Raw genomic sequence first — 17603 nt, forward strand, 5'->3', positions numbered from 1 at the left:
AAATGATTCAAAGCAATAACTATATTCAATTTGAAAGATTTTGAATTTAAAAAGATTAATTTTAGATAACATAATTTTCATATTTAGTTTTTCTTTCTAAACTACGCCCTTCTTTTATTTTGTATCAATACTCATGTGGTAATATCCAATATTACATACTTTTACTATAAAGCCAGAAATATGTACAAAACAAAAGCTAAATGACACAAAAGAGGGACGAAAGATACCAAAGGGACAGTCAAACTCATCATCTGAAATAAACTGACAACGCCATGGCTAAAAATGAAAAAGACAAACAGACAAGCAATAGTACACATGACACAACGTAGAAAACTAAAGAATAAATAACACGAACCCCGCCAAAAACTAGGGGTGATCTCATGTGTTCCGGAAGGATAAGCAGATGCTGCTCTACATGTGGCACCCGTCGTGTTGCTTATGTGATAACAAATCCGGTAAACAGTCTAATTCGGTAGGTCACATTCATGAAAGGGAAGGGGATAGTAGTTACGACGTAAGGAACATATCCGATATCATTTGTGAAATGGTTATTCCATAGCGGTCAACCAACTCGTGATGGCGTCCGTAAAATTTACTAAGCAATGATTTCAACTTCACAATTTGAAACTCTTGGTTTAATGGTTTCCTTGAGAGCAGCAACCCTCTATCAAGACAATCATAATCATGATAGGAAATGCAAGCACGGGAATATCGTATCAATTGGGAGATATATACCTCGTATGCAGGTCCTGCTGGAATGTTGCTACTGAGAAATGGAAAGGTCACAATTGGAAAGCTGAAATCATGATTACAAATTATGATTAATAGTCTCAAATATAAACATTTCTATACTGAAGATTATATATATTGCCATTTATAAAAAATTATTAAGACATACATATGACATATCTTTCAAGCTCAAAGTGAATTCTAAATAGATTAATTGATGTTTCTTAAAAGACAAAAATAAAAAGCACCTTGCGAAATTCTTTAATTTTACTTTCAGATATATTGATGATGTCCTATCTCTAAATAACACATATTTCAGCAAGTATTTACATCTCATATAATGAAATATTAATCAATTGTATCAACTTGAAGATATAAACATCACATTCTTACACTGTTGGATGGTCCTACATGGAAATAGAAAGTTAACAATCGAGAATCGGAAATTATCCCTTTTAAAGTAAAGTTTGTTCTCAATCGACCTTCATTGTCAAAATATAGATGTAAGTCAAGATATGTGGTATTAGTGTCCTTAATTGGAAGTTCGAAAGCATAGTTAAACTGTCACCAAACTTTGATATAGCTGGAATATCAATATATCTGAAAGTAAAATTAAAGAATTTCGCAAGGTGCTTTTCCTTTTTGTCTTTTTAGAAACATCAATTAATCTATTTAAAATTCACTTTGTGCTTGAAAGATATGTTATATGTATGTCTCAATAATTTTTATAAATGGCAATATATATAATCTTCAGTATAGAAATGTTTATATTTGAGACTATTAATCATAATTTGTGTCATTTAGTTTTTGTTTTGTACACATTTCTGGCTTTATAGTAAAAGTATGTAATATTTGATCTTACCACATGAGTATTGATACAAAATAAAACAAGGACTAAGTTTAGAAAGAAAAACAAAAGATGAAAATTATGTTATCTGAAATTAATCTTTTTAAACTGAAAATCTTTCTAATTGAATATAGTTATTCAATGTACTTGATTTGCTTTGAAACATTTTTGTTCTTGTAGTTTATTTGTGCAATCGTTTTTTTTATCTCAATAAATCTGTATGCATTCAAAACTAATTATTTTATCGTTGACCCTGTGACAGTTTTATTGAAAGCCAAATATATCATAAATATTGTTCGAACTCACTTGTGTTAAAACAGTTAAACCCAATTTCAAATTTTAATTGTACGAATAAACCAACTGGAAGTCTATTCATTAGATATTAGTGATATTGAATTTGTAGTGCATTCAAACCAAACATGCAGTTTTAATTGCACTGGCATTCCTTAAAATAAAAAGCGAAAAGGGCTTAATGCAATAGTATCGTTGTCCTATTTTGTAAGAATTTTAAACCATTACTTCATACATTTTGAGATTGATAAGTTCAGTACGTAAAAATCTTCAACAACAAAATTAACATCTCACCATTTTATAATGTTACTTAAATTATTGCTATTCATTTATTGCACTGTCACACTGAAAAGTTGTCGAAAATCAGCAATAAAACATACATCTTATCAAAATATCGTTAAATGGCAAAGGAAAAGATCGACAAGATGTATATATCAACTAACAAACATTCCAACTAAGAAACTAACAACAATAAAACAAAAGTGTAAACCCCAACAAATGAGTGATAGCAATTATTGTCTGCAGTCGACTGTGGTGTACATAATTTAACATACCAACACTCATTTAAACTAATTATTTTCCAGAAGATGTAAAAATGCTACTTTCATAAGATAGGTATTCCATATCTTTTATAACTACCAGCAGGTTGCAATGGAGAATATTATATATGTTCCGGACCATATGAGTATTTGGACCATACGCGTATGGTCGGGGTAATTAACACTCTGTAACACTCTATTACAATTTACTTTTAAACTTATAAACTATTCATATGGTATTACAGTTCGTTGAAAAGATGCTAACATATATATGATTTTATTATTATATTATGATAAAAAAAAATATAGCTAAATAAGAATTAGATGTTACACAAAGTTAATTTTATTTTTATATACTATGCGAAAACTAAGATAAACACATTTTATACCGATGGTCATTACCGATTTTTTTTTATTACGAGTGACTCAAAAATTTCCGGAACTGTTACACAAGATTTAATGACATTGGAAAGTTTTGTGAATATTGTGTATTGCAGTTATGTTACGATATTTAAGATTCTTAGCTTTTTAAAAACACCGTAGACCTATCGGAATGGCCACCCCAAGCCTACATACAAGAATGTAATTAGAGATGAAAGCTAACTATGGCATCAATGTTTAATTTTTACGTAGTATTTGAATTATAACAATAATAAACTGTACATGTCATGTAACCATCATTGTTTTTTTATATAAAAAAAATACTCATATGGTCCGGCCCGTTAATAACCAAACGAGTATTATACTCATATGGTCGGACCAAATGAGTATACGCATATGGTCATGACCATACTCGTATGGTCCAAATACTGATATGGTCCGGAACATATACACAAAACAGTTTGAATACAAAATAGATGCATTTTCAAAAGCGAAAGAAATAAAATAACTGTTCATGTGAGATGAAACCTTTATTCTCTTCATAAACAGAAAACATATTTTTAAATTCCACATGTAAAGGGAACTAACGCAATCTGTTTAGAAATAAATAAGTATTATGAACTCGATTTTTCTCCCTTGTGTCGCTTCTTTTAAAACGAGAAAAATCGTACACAAGGATAAAAACAACAAATGTAAATGTTTGAGTTATTTTTTTCTATGTGTTCTTACCTAGGAGAAATTGATAGATGTTTATATTTGCCGAGTTGTATAGTTTCAGCACTGTTGCATAGTCTTTTGTCCGTAATCACCTTTAAATCTTCCGTCAAATTTCCCTTAGACACGTGATGTGTGAAAATTATATTATTCAGTAGGCTTCCTGTAATTTCGTGGATTAAATCAGATGTGTTGATATTCGGACTTTGAAAACGAGCCATAGAAGACTGCAATTATTGCCAATTTCATGATTTTATTTGATAATAAATATGACCAATTTGCTCCTTGTATCAATATCTAAAGGTGATATTTTGGGCTGGTTTTATTAATTACTTGATTAAATGAGAGATATTAAACACGAATGTAATTAATGAAAGAAAATATTCTTTAATGATTGATACGCCATACATGTTTGATCGCGATAATTTGTTGACTGGTAGTTATCAATAGACTTGCTAGATTTTTGAAACACAGAATGTAATGATAAATATCAATTATAGCTTGTACTTTATTGAATCACAGAATATATACTCAATCATTAGCAATTATATACCAAGGTTGATTTTAGGAATATGCAATTTTTCAATAACTTGTTGCATGGATATATATGTTGTTCTTCTGTTTAACTTAAATCTGTGGAGTTAATTCGTTTTTGTATATATAAAAAAGCAGATATATATATATATGATTGTAATTGAGACAACAAATTCTTCAGAGTCCAATTGATATGGAGGTATCGTACCACTACAGTCTTCTACAATGAGATAAAGCCATAATGTAAAGTCAGCCACAAAAAGCATACACATGACAACAAATTGGGAATGTACTAAATTTTAAAAATACTAAAATTGAAAGGAAACATTTGAAAGGAAAGTTGTTATCTATTGGAAAATCCCATTCAAAATAATTAGGTTTCAAAAGAGGTAGCATCGAATTATGGAAAACACATTTAGAGAAAATGCAGACATCACAAAGAGAAAACCGAGCGAAAAGCCAACAAACAGACAGATAACATTCTGCAAACACACACACACAACTGCTAACGGTTCTTCTAAAACCCAACCAAACCGTAATCACAAAAGTATTTAAATTTCAGTTTAAGAAAAAAACCAGCAAATACGTGTTATAGAAGGAATTAACAGTCTCTTCTTCAATTATTGTCACCCATAGACCTCCTAATGGAAGGTAATGAATAGTTGCGAATTCCAATTCATTGACGTCACCATCATGGATAAGAGGATAGGATATATTGTACATTTAAAAATGTATGAAGCAGTCCTTCTAGTATCAGTAGTAACCTTCTTTCAAGTTCACTATATATATAGTCCAGTTGGTTTGTTCGAACAATTGAAATTTGATTTTGGGTATACCTGTTTTAACACAAGTGAGTTCGAACAATATTTATGATATATTTGTCAAATACTGGCTGAAATATGTGTTATTCAGTGATAGAACATCATCAATATATCTAAAAGTAAAATTAAAGAATTCCGCAAGGTGCTTTTTCTTTTCGTCTTTTTAGAAACATCAATTAATCTATTTAGAATTTACCTTGTGCTTGAAAGATATGTTATATGTATGTCTTAATAATTTTTATAAATTGCAATATACATAATCTTCAGTATAGAAATGTTTATATTTGAGCCTATTAATCATAATTTGTGTCATTTAGCTTTTGTTTTGTACACATTTCTGTCTTTATAGTAAAAGTATGTAATATTTGATATTACCACATGAATATTGATACAAAATAAAACAAGGAATTAGTTTAGAAAGAAAAACTAAATATGAAAATTATGTTATCTGAAATTAATCTTTTTAAATTGAAAATCTTTCATATTGAATATAGTTATTCAATGTACTTGATTTGCTTTGAAACATTTTTGTTCTTGAAGTGTATTTGTGCAATCGGGTTTTTTTCTTCAATAAATATGTATGCATTCAAAACTAATTATTTTATCGTTGACCCTGTGACAGTTTTATTGAAAGACATATATATCATAAATATTGTTCGAACTCATTTGTGTTTAAAAAAAGTTATACCCTATATCAAATTTCAATTGTACGAATAAACCAACTGGAAGTCAATTCATTAGATATTAGTGATATTGAATTTATAGTGCATTCAAACCAAACATGCAGTTTTAATTGCACTTACGTTCTTTAAAAGAAAAGCGAAAAAGGCTTAATGCAATAGTATCATCGTCCTATCTTATAACAATTAACACTTACTTCATACATTATGAGTTTGATGAGTTCAGTACGTAAAAATCTCCAACAACAAAATTAACATCTTATGATTTTACAATGTTACTTAAATCATTGCACTGTCCCACTGTAAAGTTGTCGAAAATTAGAAATAAAAGATACATCTTATTGATTGATCGATACATGACTAGGGAAAAGATCGGAAATATTTTAATATCAACTAAAAAAACATTCCAAAGAAACTAGGAACAAAACTCGGGGATATTAGAGCTTGAGAAATACATGTAATAGCTATTTAAAAAAAACTGTTTGACCTATATAACACATTAAACAACAACTAAAATACAAGATGGTCTTGAAGTAAATGTTAAAGGTACTGACATGTTATAGTAACCTTATATTTGTCTTACTTAATTATTATACTTTTACTGTTTTTTTTTGTAATATTGGTAATATGGATTTGACGTGGATCGGTACTTATACATCCCATCATTGTGTTATTGTATTATGGCAAAATTTTGTTATTCTTGTCTTTCGTTTTTACTCATGTGCTTTGTCTACATTCCTTATTATTTTCGTTTGTTGGTATATTTCTTTGTTTTTAGTTGATTATGACTATCATACTATGTTCACTGCTGTACCACTACTTTTCACATGATAAACTAATGTGTCTCTTTGATTTGTTCACACATACATGTATATAGTTGTGAATATAAGGAATTTGTATGCGATTGTCATACAAGTGATAGGTTTAGGTAGCTATAAAACAAGGTTTTAAGCCACCGTTTTCTACCTAAGAAAATGCATGTACACTAAAAACAAATGAGTGATAGCCAGTATTGACTGTAGTCTCTATTCTGGTGGAATAATATAACTAAACGTGTTTACATTTAACATACCAACACTCAGTTAAACAAGTATTTATATATGTTTATGGATTTGTATCATAAAATAGAAATATATTTTCAGAAAATGTGTGAATGCTAGATTAAGTTGTGAGTTGTCATGAAAGAGAATTCTTCTCATATAAAAACAAAAAAGATATGGTATGATTGTCAATGAGACCGCTATCCACAAAAGATCAAAATGACACAGACATTAACAACTATAGGTCACCGTACGGCCTTTAACGATGAGCAAATCCCATACCGCATAGTCAGCTATAAAAGGCCCCGATTACACAATGTAAAACAATTCAAACGAGAAAACTAACGGCCTTATTTATGTAAAAAAAATAACGAAAAACAAATATGTAACATATAAACAAACGAAAACCACTGAATTACAGGCTGCTGACTTGGGACAGGCACATACATAAATAATATGGCGGGGTTGAACATTTAGCGGGATCCCAACTCTCTCCTATCCTGGGACAGTGGTATAACAGTACAACATTAGAACGAACTATAAAAATCAGTTGAAAAAGGCTTAACTCATCAGATGGACAAAAATACAAGTGGACGTGGCCGGGTACTTATACATCCCAACACAAAGGGACAACATGAACAGATGTGAGAGTACTCGCAGTTATCTGACAGCCAGTTTAAAGTCTAACAACTAATTAAAAAAAATGCATCTAAGACTAAACTATCAATCCGTACACATCCAATATCCAATGGATTTAGTGTAAAGACGTCATAAACAGCCAGAGAAAAACATGACCTTGTGCAATGCCAAGTTACAGGTATCGACAGATTGTAGATTCACGAATATGTATATGTTTAGAAAATACTAGTAATATTTAGTTAGCTTTTAATTTACTGATAACAAAATCAATATTCATACCAATAAAATAACAATATTCAACGATCTTATTACAGTGTTGAATAGGTAACTTTAAAGGAGCGACAAGTTTACATGGATCATTTCTAAATTTCCGGGCAGGGATAACAACATTTCCGTATAAATGAGGATGTACTATCCCGTTTGAAATAAGTTTTCTACAGGTACAATCATTGTCGATAAAGTTGAAGTCGAGTGCACCTGCAAAGTGCGGTAATCGAACTCTCAACCTGATTCCTCAGTTTTGACTGGCTAGTGATACAGGTCATACAGTAGTATAGTTTACCCTTTCAGACTTCCGATTGTTGTTCGAGTGTGTCTGTCAAATAATTGAGAAATGGCATTTAAGTTGATTAAAATAGACATACAATGCCCATCTTTAGTTACTTCTTACTGGAATTCTAAACTGACTGCGCTTACAGTTATCTGCGTTTCAAATTTTGTACTTAGTTAAATTTCAATTATATATGCCTATCTTGTCAATATTTTGTTTTGGTCGTTGGTGTATGAATTATTATTCATTTATTCAACCATTTAGGGATTAAATAAATTATCGCATAAAATAAATAGTCTAAACCTTTTCGAATTACTGTACCGTATTGAATTAATAAATGTTAATTATTCTTTAAATTAACTTTTTTTATTCTGTATTCTAACACACACCTGTTAAATAGTTCAATATCTGCCTTTCAACGCAAATTTACGTCGCTAATTACCTCAATAAATAATGGCTGTAAGTTTTTATTGACTATTTACAAAACTAATACCTACGGATCGTTTATTTTTAATTTTTGTATTAACGATTACCTAAACGAGAATAAATTATATTTTACATTGAAAAAAGATAAAAGACAACTTGCGTTTCTCATTTCAATTTAACGTATAATTTGATATTTCCTCGTTTAATCATCGTCTGTTTAAGTATTTCACTGTACATAACAAACCTCCTTTTCCACTTAAAAAAAAAGGGTTTTATCCACCATTTTTTTCGCAATTAAATGTCCCTCCCAAGTCTGGAAAAAATATGATAGTTGTTATCCATTCATTTGATGTGTTTGAGCTTCTTATTTTGTTTTGTTATTAGGGACTTTCCTTTATTAATTTCCTCAGAGTTCAGTATTATTTTATTTTACTTTTTCCTCGTGTAAAGTTTTCAAACAAAAGGAGTTTAGTTTATAGCAATGAAAGAGCTGTGTAAAGTTAAAGTAATAGAGACGGCAAATCACAAAGCGTTTTGTGGTTGCTGTGTACAAATACCCGGCCACGTGCATTCTGTGTTTACTTTGCGTTCGAACTTGAAATTAAGTACACTTGTGCTACAAATATAGATAAGTCTGCATCATATCTTGACTCACATTTATGATTTGACAATGGGGGTCGGATGAGAACAAATTTTACATTAAAAGAGGTAATTTCAGATTCTCGATTGTAACTTTCTATTTCTATGTAGCACAATCGAACAGAGTGCTTGTGGTGTATATTTCTCCAAGTTGACACAAATTTGAATAGTGAACAAGTCCTATGATCATGATTTCCAATATACATGGTTGCTGCTTACATATTATCTATGAAACAAAAATAATGGTACTAATTGCAAGTAACAACTTTGAAGTCATCTCGTTGAAAGATTGAAAGAGCTGGTTGACAGTTATGGAATATCTGTTTAACAAATGACCACGAGTATGTTTCATTTGTCGTAACCACAATCTTGTCCTCTTTCAGAGGCGGATTTAGGGGGGCGGACCCCCCTTTATGGGAAAAAATTTGATTGCTTATATAGGGAATCACTGAAGCGTGACTGCAGTGGGCCCCCTCTTAGGTTAGTCAGTAGGCCCCTAATTGTGAAAATTTCTGGATCCGCCACTGTCTTTTCCTCGATTGTGATACCGCTGAGTTCTCACAATGAACGATAGCTGGTGTCATTATTGAAAGTGTTTGTCTTTTTGCAATATTTCTATTTTGTCATGGCGTTGTCAGTTTCTCTTCGGATTATGAGTTTTAATTTACCTCTTGGTTACTTTCGACACTTTTTTGTGTGTTCAATTTGGAGATTTTAATTTTATTAACATTTTATCTGTGATCATAACACAATTTTTAGTATTATCGGTGGTAATAAAACATATTTGACATCAATCATTTTCATTTACTAATATCCCTTGCTGTGATAACCTAATTGATTGCTAGGCGGTGTGTGGTAAATTTTTACAGTGCCACGGTTAAAAGCAATTTTACAGTACGTTTCATTACATTTATGTATTTAAAACTTCACGCTTAATTTATTTTAAATAAAATATATCTCCATGCATCATTTGTGATCAATTTGGAAAAAAAAATGATACATTCAGTATCATAGTAACACATAGAGATCATATCTCCATGCATCATTTGTGATCAATTTGGGGAAAAAAATGATACATTCAGTATCATAGTAACACATAGAGATCAAAGAGGAGGATGATGGACACATGTGTAATGTCCATGCAGTGGCAAATTAAATGCATAGTCAGGACCAGTTAATGTTAATTGTATATGATTAAAAACTTTGTTACGTACTAAGTCGACTCAAGATTTTTTAACGTTTTAGTTCCGAAGGTAAAACACCTTCCCGACACATTATTACTTTGAGCTGACTAGTCTTTGTTCTTAGATCTTCTTACTATTGAGAAACGCGTGCTTAGTGGAGAGTAGCAAACACAAAATTTATGTGCAAGTCTTTAAGTAAACTATGCTGGGGATCGAACCTAAGACCTCATGCACTCCAGGCGTGCAAGTCTTTTATTAAACTATGCTGGGGATAGAACCTACGACCTCATGCACTCCAGGTGTGCAAGTCTTTAATTTAACTATGCTGGGGATAGAACCTACAACCTCATGCAATCCAGGCGTGTAAGTCTTTTATTAAACTATGCTGGGGATAGAACCTACGACCTTATGCACTCCAGGCGTGCAAGTCTTTGATTAAACTATGCTGGGGATAGAACCTACGACCTCATGCACTCCAGGCGTGCAAGTCTTTGATTAAACTATGCTGGGGATAGAACCTACGACCTCATGCACTCCAGGCGTGCAAGTCTTTTATTAAACTATGCTGGGGATAGAACATACGACCTCATGCACTCCAGGCGTGCAAGTCTTTGATTAAACTATGCTGGGGATAGAACCTACGACCTCATGCACTCCAGGCGTGCAAGTCTTTTATTTAACTATGCTGGGGATAGAACCTACGATCTCATGCACTCCAGGCGTACAAGTCTTTGATTAAACTATGCTGGGGATAGAACCTACGACCTCATGCACTCCAGGCGTGCAAGCCTTTGATTAAACTATGCTGGGGATAGAACCTACGACCTCATGCATTCCAGGCGTGCTAGTCTTTGATTATACTATGCTGGGGATAGAACCTACGACCTCATGCACTCCAGGCGTGCAAGTCTTTTATTTAACTATGCTGGGGATAGAACCTACGATCTCATGCACTCCAGGCGTGCAAGCCTTTGATTAAACTATGTTGGGGATAGAACCTACGACCTCATGCATTCCAGGCGTGCTAGTCTTTGATTATACTATGCTGGGGATAGAACCTACGACCTCATGCACTCCAGGCGTGCAAGTCTTTGATAAAACTATGCTGGGGATAGAACCTACGACCTCATGCACTCCAGGTGTGCAAGTCTTTGATTAAACTTTGCTGGGGATAGAACCTACGACCTCATGCACTCCAGGCGTGCAAGTCTTTGATTAAACTATGCTGTGGATAGAACCTACGATCTCATGCACTCCAGGCGTGCAAGTCTTAGATTAAACTATGCTGAGGATAGAACCTACGACCTCATGCACTCCAGGTGTGCAAGTCTTTGATTAAACTATGCTGGGAATAGAACCTACGACCTCATGCACTCCAGGTGTGCAAGTCTTTGATTAAACTATGCTGGGGATAGAAACTACGACCTCATGCACTCCAGGTGTACAAGTCTTTGATTAAACTATGCTGGGGATAGAACCTACGACCTCATGCACTCCAGGCGTGCAAGTCTTTTATTAAACTATGCTGGGGATAGAACCTACGACCTCATGCACTCCAGGTGTGCAAGTCTTTGATTAAACTTTGCTGGGGATAGAACCTACGACCTCATGCACTCCAGGCGTGCAAGTCTTTGATTTAACTATGCTGGGATCGAAACTACAAACTCATGCACTCCAGATGTTCAAGTCTTTGATTAAACTATGCTGGTGATAGAACCTACGACCTCATGCACACCAGGCGTGCACGTCTTTGATTAAACTATGCTTGGGGTCGAACCTATGACCTCATGCACTCCAGGCGAGCTTGAGATAACCGAGGCAATACTGAAATGTCAAGGACTAAGGCTAAATGAAAGAAAATACGATTCTTTTTATTCCTCCTGTTAAGCATAAAAACTGTATAGTTTTTCTTTGCACACATATCAAATTCAGTTAGTTTACGACTATTAAAATTCCTGGTGAAATAATTAATCATGTACTATTGTCATTTTGTAATATGATATTCGTCACGCTGCTTGAAAGAACTTATGTCCAATCAGCGGACACAATACTTTGATAAAAGGAATCATTCTAAGGGGAATCAGGGTGAAATACTATTTTAAAATTAAAAGTATTCCAACATGTAATAACCAATCAAGTGTACTAGTCTCGATATGTAGCGTTGAAAAAGAGACATCTATCACTCTTTCAATATGGAAGAGAACAACTTCTTGCTTGCCCATACAAATCTTAACAACTTTACACTTAAAGTTACATAATTTTGAATTACATGACATGGATGCCCTTTAGTACTATAGTTATAATAGTGTTAATCCATTTTTCTATAAAATACATCTGTATCATAATTATCGGATTGAGTTTTTGTCTAAGAAAAGAAGTTCTAAATCATCAATTTTTCAATCCTTTAGTACATTTTCATTACAAAATAGTTCCTAAAAAATCTATAGTCGTACTTATAAAATGTGAAAACATGTGCATCATTTGTATTCTCTTTAGCAGGAGGAACACAGTTTAAAGACCACCATCTAAGCTGGCATGTTCAATAGCACAGAATTAAGTGATAAGGAATGAATATGGTTCACTCGGTGTAGGTTATTGTATTGATGTAGCTAAAACTTTTCTTATTAACTTTTAATCCTATTTGCTCTTTGAAAAAACAGCTTTCGAAATAAATACGATAAACGTATTTTATTTCAGAAAGTTTAATGATGAATGTCTGACATTGCTCGTCAGGATTTAAAGTTCAATTATCTATCTAATCGGTCACCGTGTTTCTACGTCTGAATTGGTACACATAAAAATATATTAATAATCGACATTTTTCATATCAGATTTACGTCACGACTTAAATGTGTTAAAGATATCAGAGTAGTTTCCAGCTAACTTGTAGCTTGAAGTTGTACAATGTATTCTGTTCAATGCATTTATTGCGACTGTCTCAAGTCAAGAGCCACTGGCCTTGTTAATTTTTTAATTAAAGTTCAGTTATTTTTTTTGGAGATTAGTGATGACAATTTTCACTCCACTGGTACAATGTATACTCATTTTTATTTAAGAGCCAGCTGAGGCCCACATCCGGGTGTGGGATTTTCTCGCTGCATTGAAGACCCATTGGTGGCCTTTGGCTGATATCTGCCTTTTGCTCGGTTTGTTGTCTCTATGGCATACACGTATTCCCCATTTCCTTTCTAAATTTTATTGATTGTTTTCCGTTCCCTACATTAAGTCTGAATTAGTTTAGACTATTCCGTCTAGTTCAATCTAAAAAAAAAGCCCCCTTCCCCCCTAAAAAAACCCAACAAAAAACTCTCCCTCTCAAATATATATATTAGAGGTACTGCTTATTGCAAAACAAACAACCCAATGTACGATGAAAACGCCAACTGACTAAGTTTAAAGCAGACTGTTTGCCAAGAAAAGTAAGATGAGGGTAGTTGCTCTCTCTGTTTTCAATATAGATAAACAGTTACAGTGTTTAGTCAAACTTTGAAAGATATACAGAAAATACTCAATTCATTTTATCAGGAACCAGTAAGCTGTCTTCAGACCAAAGTATTTACACCAGTCTTGTATGGTAAATGTCAGCAATTAAATCATCAATACATACCAGAACTTATAACGCCTTTATATAGTTCCTATTCATGTGCTAATGTAAGGAAGAATATTTAATTATGCCTCTTTTCATTAGACTGAAAGGAATATTTCCTACTTAATATTAATAGATTACCATTAATGCTACCTCTCTTAAAATTACACTATACCACAGCATTGAAAAGATCGGCTTCAAAAATATCGATTTTAAATTGTTTAAAGTCAAGTCTGTCATTAAACAAAGATATGTGCCAACCTGCTTATGTTTGAAATTTATATATTAAACTCATCTAGTTATCTGTTTAATCTAGAATGTGATTTTAAGATCATTTAAATCCCTGACTTATAATAGTTGTAATGTAATAGATATACCATTAAAGGCTATCGTACAAGGTGTGATGTAACTTGACCATAAGTTTCCTAAGATGACACGATGCTGCAGCTTAAGGTCAAGTAGAAGCGATACATCAGGGTATTAACATCCTCTTATAGAATAATAAAGCTGTGGTGCACCTAACAACGGTACACTACGCTAGAGGTGAAGCGCTGTGAAAATCAATCGAGTATAGAATTGATCCTTGTCGATTGTCTGTGTTCTGGCAACGACGATATGTTTAAATCTATATCGCCTTTTGACAGAATATAAGGGTACAAAAAATAATAATACAATTAATATTCACGCCAATGAAGCGATTAGCGTTTTATATTCAGTCGAAGATCTCAGATATTCAATACGGTATGACTATATAGAAACGTAGTGGTGGTAGTGCAGTTTAAATTAGTTACTAAACAAGACAAATGACGTGCAATATTTTACTCTGAGAAACTTTTAATATAGTTTGTCTTGTCTTAAATACTCTTACAACATGGATTCATACTTATTTGGATAAAAATTTTATTTACATAGAAAATTGGATTTTAAAATCGAAAAATAAACATAGTGCTCTGATTTATATAAAAATTCTCACTGGAAAATCAACAATCACGATTTAATATTGAAAAGTTCGTTGTGTTGGAAGTAAAAGGAGTTTAAGTTTTATTATATTTTACAAGTTATTGTTTACATTGGATTTTCTCTGCTCTAAGTAAGTAAATAAAACACAGTTCTTTTAAATCTAGAATGATAAACATTAAATTCACAATTACAGTATGATAATAGACGTTTATTCTGTAATTAAAGCCAGTTTGGAATTAAGTAATAGAGGAATAATTGAGTAATGGGAAATTCATAAGTTAGTTCAATAAGAGCATTAAACTTGGATTCGGCACAAAAATGTCAGCCAGTTCGTTTTCTTCAATTTCAACAACACATGGAGCCTGTAGAACAGAGTTTAAACGACAGAAAACATATTTAACTCTCGAAAAACAGTATATTATAGATAATGAATCAACTGATCCACTACCTATCGTAGAACTAAAACCTTTTGTTAAAAAAGTATGGAGGCGAGAAAAAAGTCTGCCTTCTTTTTACGATATGTTACCTCCATCAAAACCGCTAACTACTAAATCTAAAAAAGCAGAACAGATATTTCCACAGGATCCTCCACCGCTGGAGAAAATAGAACTGTATATTGGTAATGGCGTAATTGAAAATAGAACCGAATTGAAGGCGAGGCATACAAGTGGACATTTATCGCCTAGATGTAAATCAAAGAACTTGATTCATCCGTCAGCTGAAACAAAGGCTCCAAAGCAAATAGAACACACACAAAGTTTAGTTCCTGGCTTTATATCAAGAGACGAACGTAGTAAAACAACTTTAAATGAAATTCAGCATTCAGACAGTCCGACTAAAATACAAACTGGTCTGATGTCTTCTTTGGAAAGGAAAGAAGTTGACGAACCTTCGATGTTTATAAATTTGCGAGGGGATAGTTTTAAACCGAATGGGGCCGTTAGGAGACCTCTTAGTTATTTCGTTCCACATAGAAATTCAATGAAGAAAAATGGCATGTGGCAACAACTTCAAAGTACGGACAATTTGCCTAATTACATTACACGTCACATGATGTCTCGAAGCCCTCTCTCTGATGACACAAGCCGTTCATCTTCGCCATATTATGATTCTTTCGATAAAAGAGGAACTTTACCTTCAATCAAAATATCTTACCAGACACTTGCTAAACGACCGAATAAACCGAAAATAGATTCTGACGATTACAACACCTCTCCTTATCACCAAGTAAGTAGAATAAACAATGCTCTTTATGAGCTGAGTAAATATGGTGCAGCGTCAAAAATAGAAAGACAATTGAGTTTCCAACTTAAAATAGACTTGCACAAATTTAGGAAATCACGTGATTACTTCCCGTTCGATATAACACCGAATGAATTAGCTAAGTACTACCCCCCTCCAGCGATCAATCTGACAAATGGGGAAATACAGATCAGAAAGGCTCAGCAATTGAATACCCCAATGAAAAGGCGGAAGGAACATAGACAAAAGTCACAAGTGTCGTTCCATTCTACTTCTGATAAAATAGAAAACCAAGAATGGGGTCCTAGTAGAACAGAAGACGAAAGACCCATTGACACTCGAAATACTAATTTGGAGAGCGCTTTAGAGAACATTGCAGAATCAGAATCAGAGGAAGAGGAATTAAAACTTAAAGAAATTACAGTGCCTAGTCAATTTGACAATGTTACTAATACGCAAGAAAGTGACAGTGCTTTACGTGGATTAGATGATTCGCGCACCGGTTTTACGCAACCAACACAACCAACTAAAACAACAATTGATATAGGACAACAGTCTACTTTCCATTCAAACATGGCAGAAGCGACTTCTACTCAGGAAATGGACGTTGAACCACACGAACAAAATGAGCGTAGTGCTCTGTCAACAAGAACATCTGGTATCATATCGGGCGTAAGGGACGCAAATATTTCTTTCCTTAACGCAAGCGACATTCAAAAGGACAGTGAATCTAGAGAAGCTAAGAGTGGTAATATTGACAAATTAGAACGCGACAGTACTTTTCTCACCTCCGATCTCAATACGGATTATGGTAATCCAGATCTATCTGTCGTGAGCTGATGCATGATTAAACAGTCTAAGGTTAAGGCTTTAATTTAAATTGTTAAATCTTATTAATCCGTATTGTAAACTATGCATAACCCCTGGAACAAACTCAACTGTGATATAAAGAAATATGCAAAAGTGTTTTGTTCTATTGTTCAATGAAGGTTAGTAATCGTTAAAAGATTAAGCCAATTAATTAAGTCTAGTCAAAACTCTGCCAAATAATTCCTTAAAGTATAGGATGTGACCTGTCGTCATAGTTACAAGACTATACATACTGAGTTGATTATGTTCAACACATGTACTAAAATATTTTATAGACCCTTGTTTAGAATGAACATAAAACTCTCAATTTCAATCGTGAGATATAAAAGAGGTACATTGTACATGTGAATAAAATACGTAAACTGCAAATAGAATATTTCAAGATTTGTAAATCCCAATCCAATACAATGAAAATCTTGAAATGAGGCTGAAAGGTGCTGTTAGTTTTAGATGCATATTCTTTCTAATTAGTTGGTAAAGACTAGCTGTCAGTAACTGCGAGTACGCTCATATATGTACTTATTATAAGTGTACTTTTGTTGGAGATGTATTTCTGCTTTCAAATGTATCGATCTAATGATTTAAGTCCATTTCAACTCATTTGTAAAGTTTGTTCTTAATATGCTGTACTATTTCATAATATCCCATGTTAGGGTGAGGGTTAACGTTTGCGCACCTTCAAACAGTGAAAGTACATAAATCAGATCGTTCGTTTACTCGTTTCAAATGTTTTATATTTGTATTTTTTTGGATCTTTTATAGCTGACTACGCGGTATGGTTTTCACTCATTATTTGAGCCCTACAGTGACATAGAGTTGTTGATTTCTGTTTCATTTTGTCTCTTATGAAAAGTTGTTTCATTTGCAATCTTACCACATCTTTTTTATTTTTATATGTTAGGTATTTATTGTATATTAGTCAGAATGGTTG

At 33.0% G+C, this 17603-nt stretch overlaps 1 protein-coding gene across 1 annotated transcript; it reads left to right on the top strand.

Moving 5' to 3' along the window:
* Window positions 1–13987: 13987 nt before the first annotated feature.
* On the top strand, window positions 13988–16766 carry LOC134688494 (uncharacterized). The gene has a single exon (XM_063549259.1). It carries the CDS (start codon window positions 14879–14881, stop codon window positions 16640–16642), a length of 1764 nt encoding a protein of 587 aa, XP_063405329.1. The 5' UTR covers window positions 13988–14878; the 3' UTR covers window positions 16643–16766.
* The last annotated feature ends 837 nt before the right edge of the window (window positions 16767–17603 follow it).

Source organism: Mytilus trossulus, chromosome 10 (assembly GCF_036588685.1).
Source record: "Mytilus trossulus isolate FHL-02 chromosome 10, PNRI_Mtr1.1.1.hap1, whole genome shotgun sequence".
NCBI lineage: Eukaryota > Metazoa > Mollusca > Bivalvia > Mytilida > Mytilidae > Mytilus > Mytilus trossulus.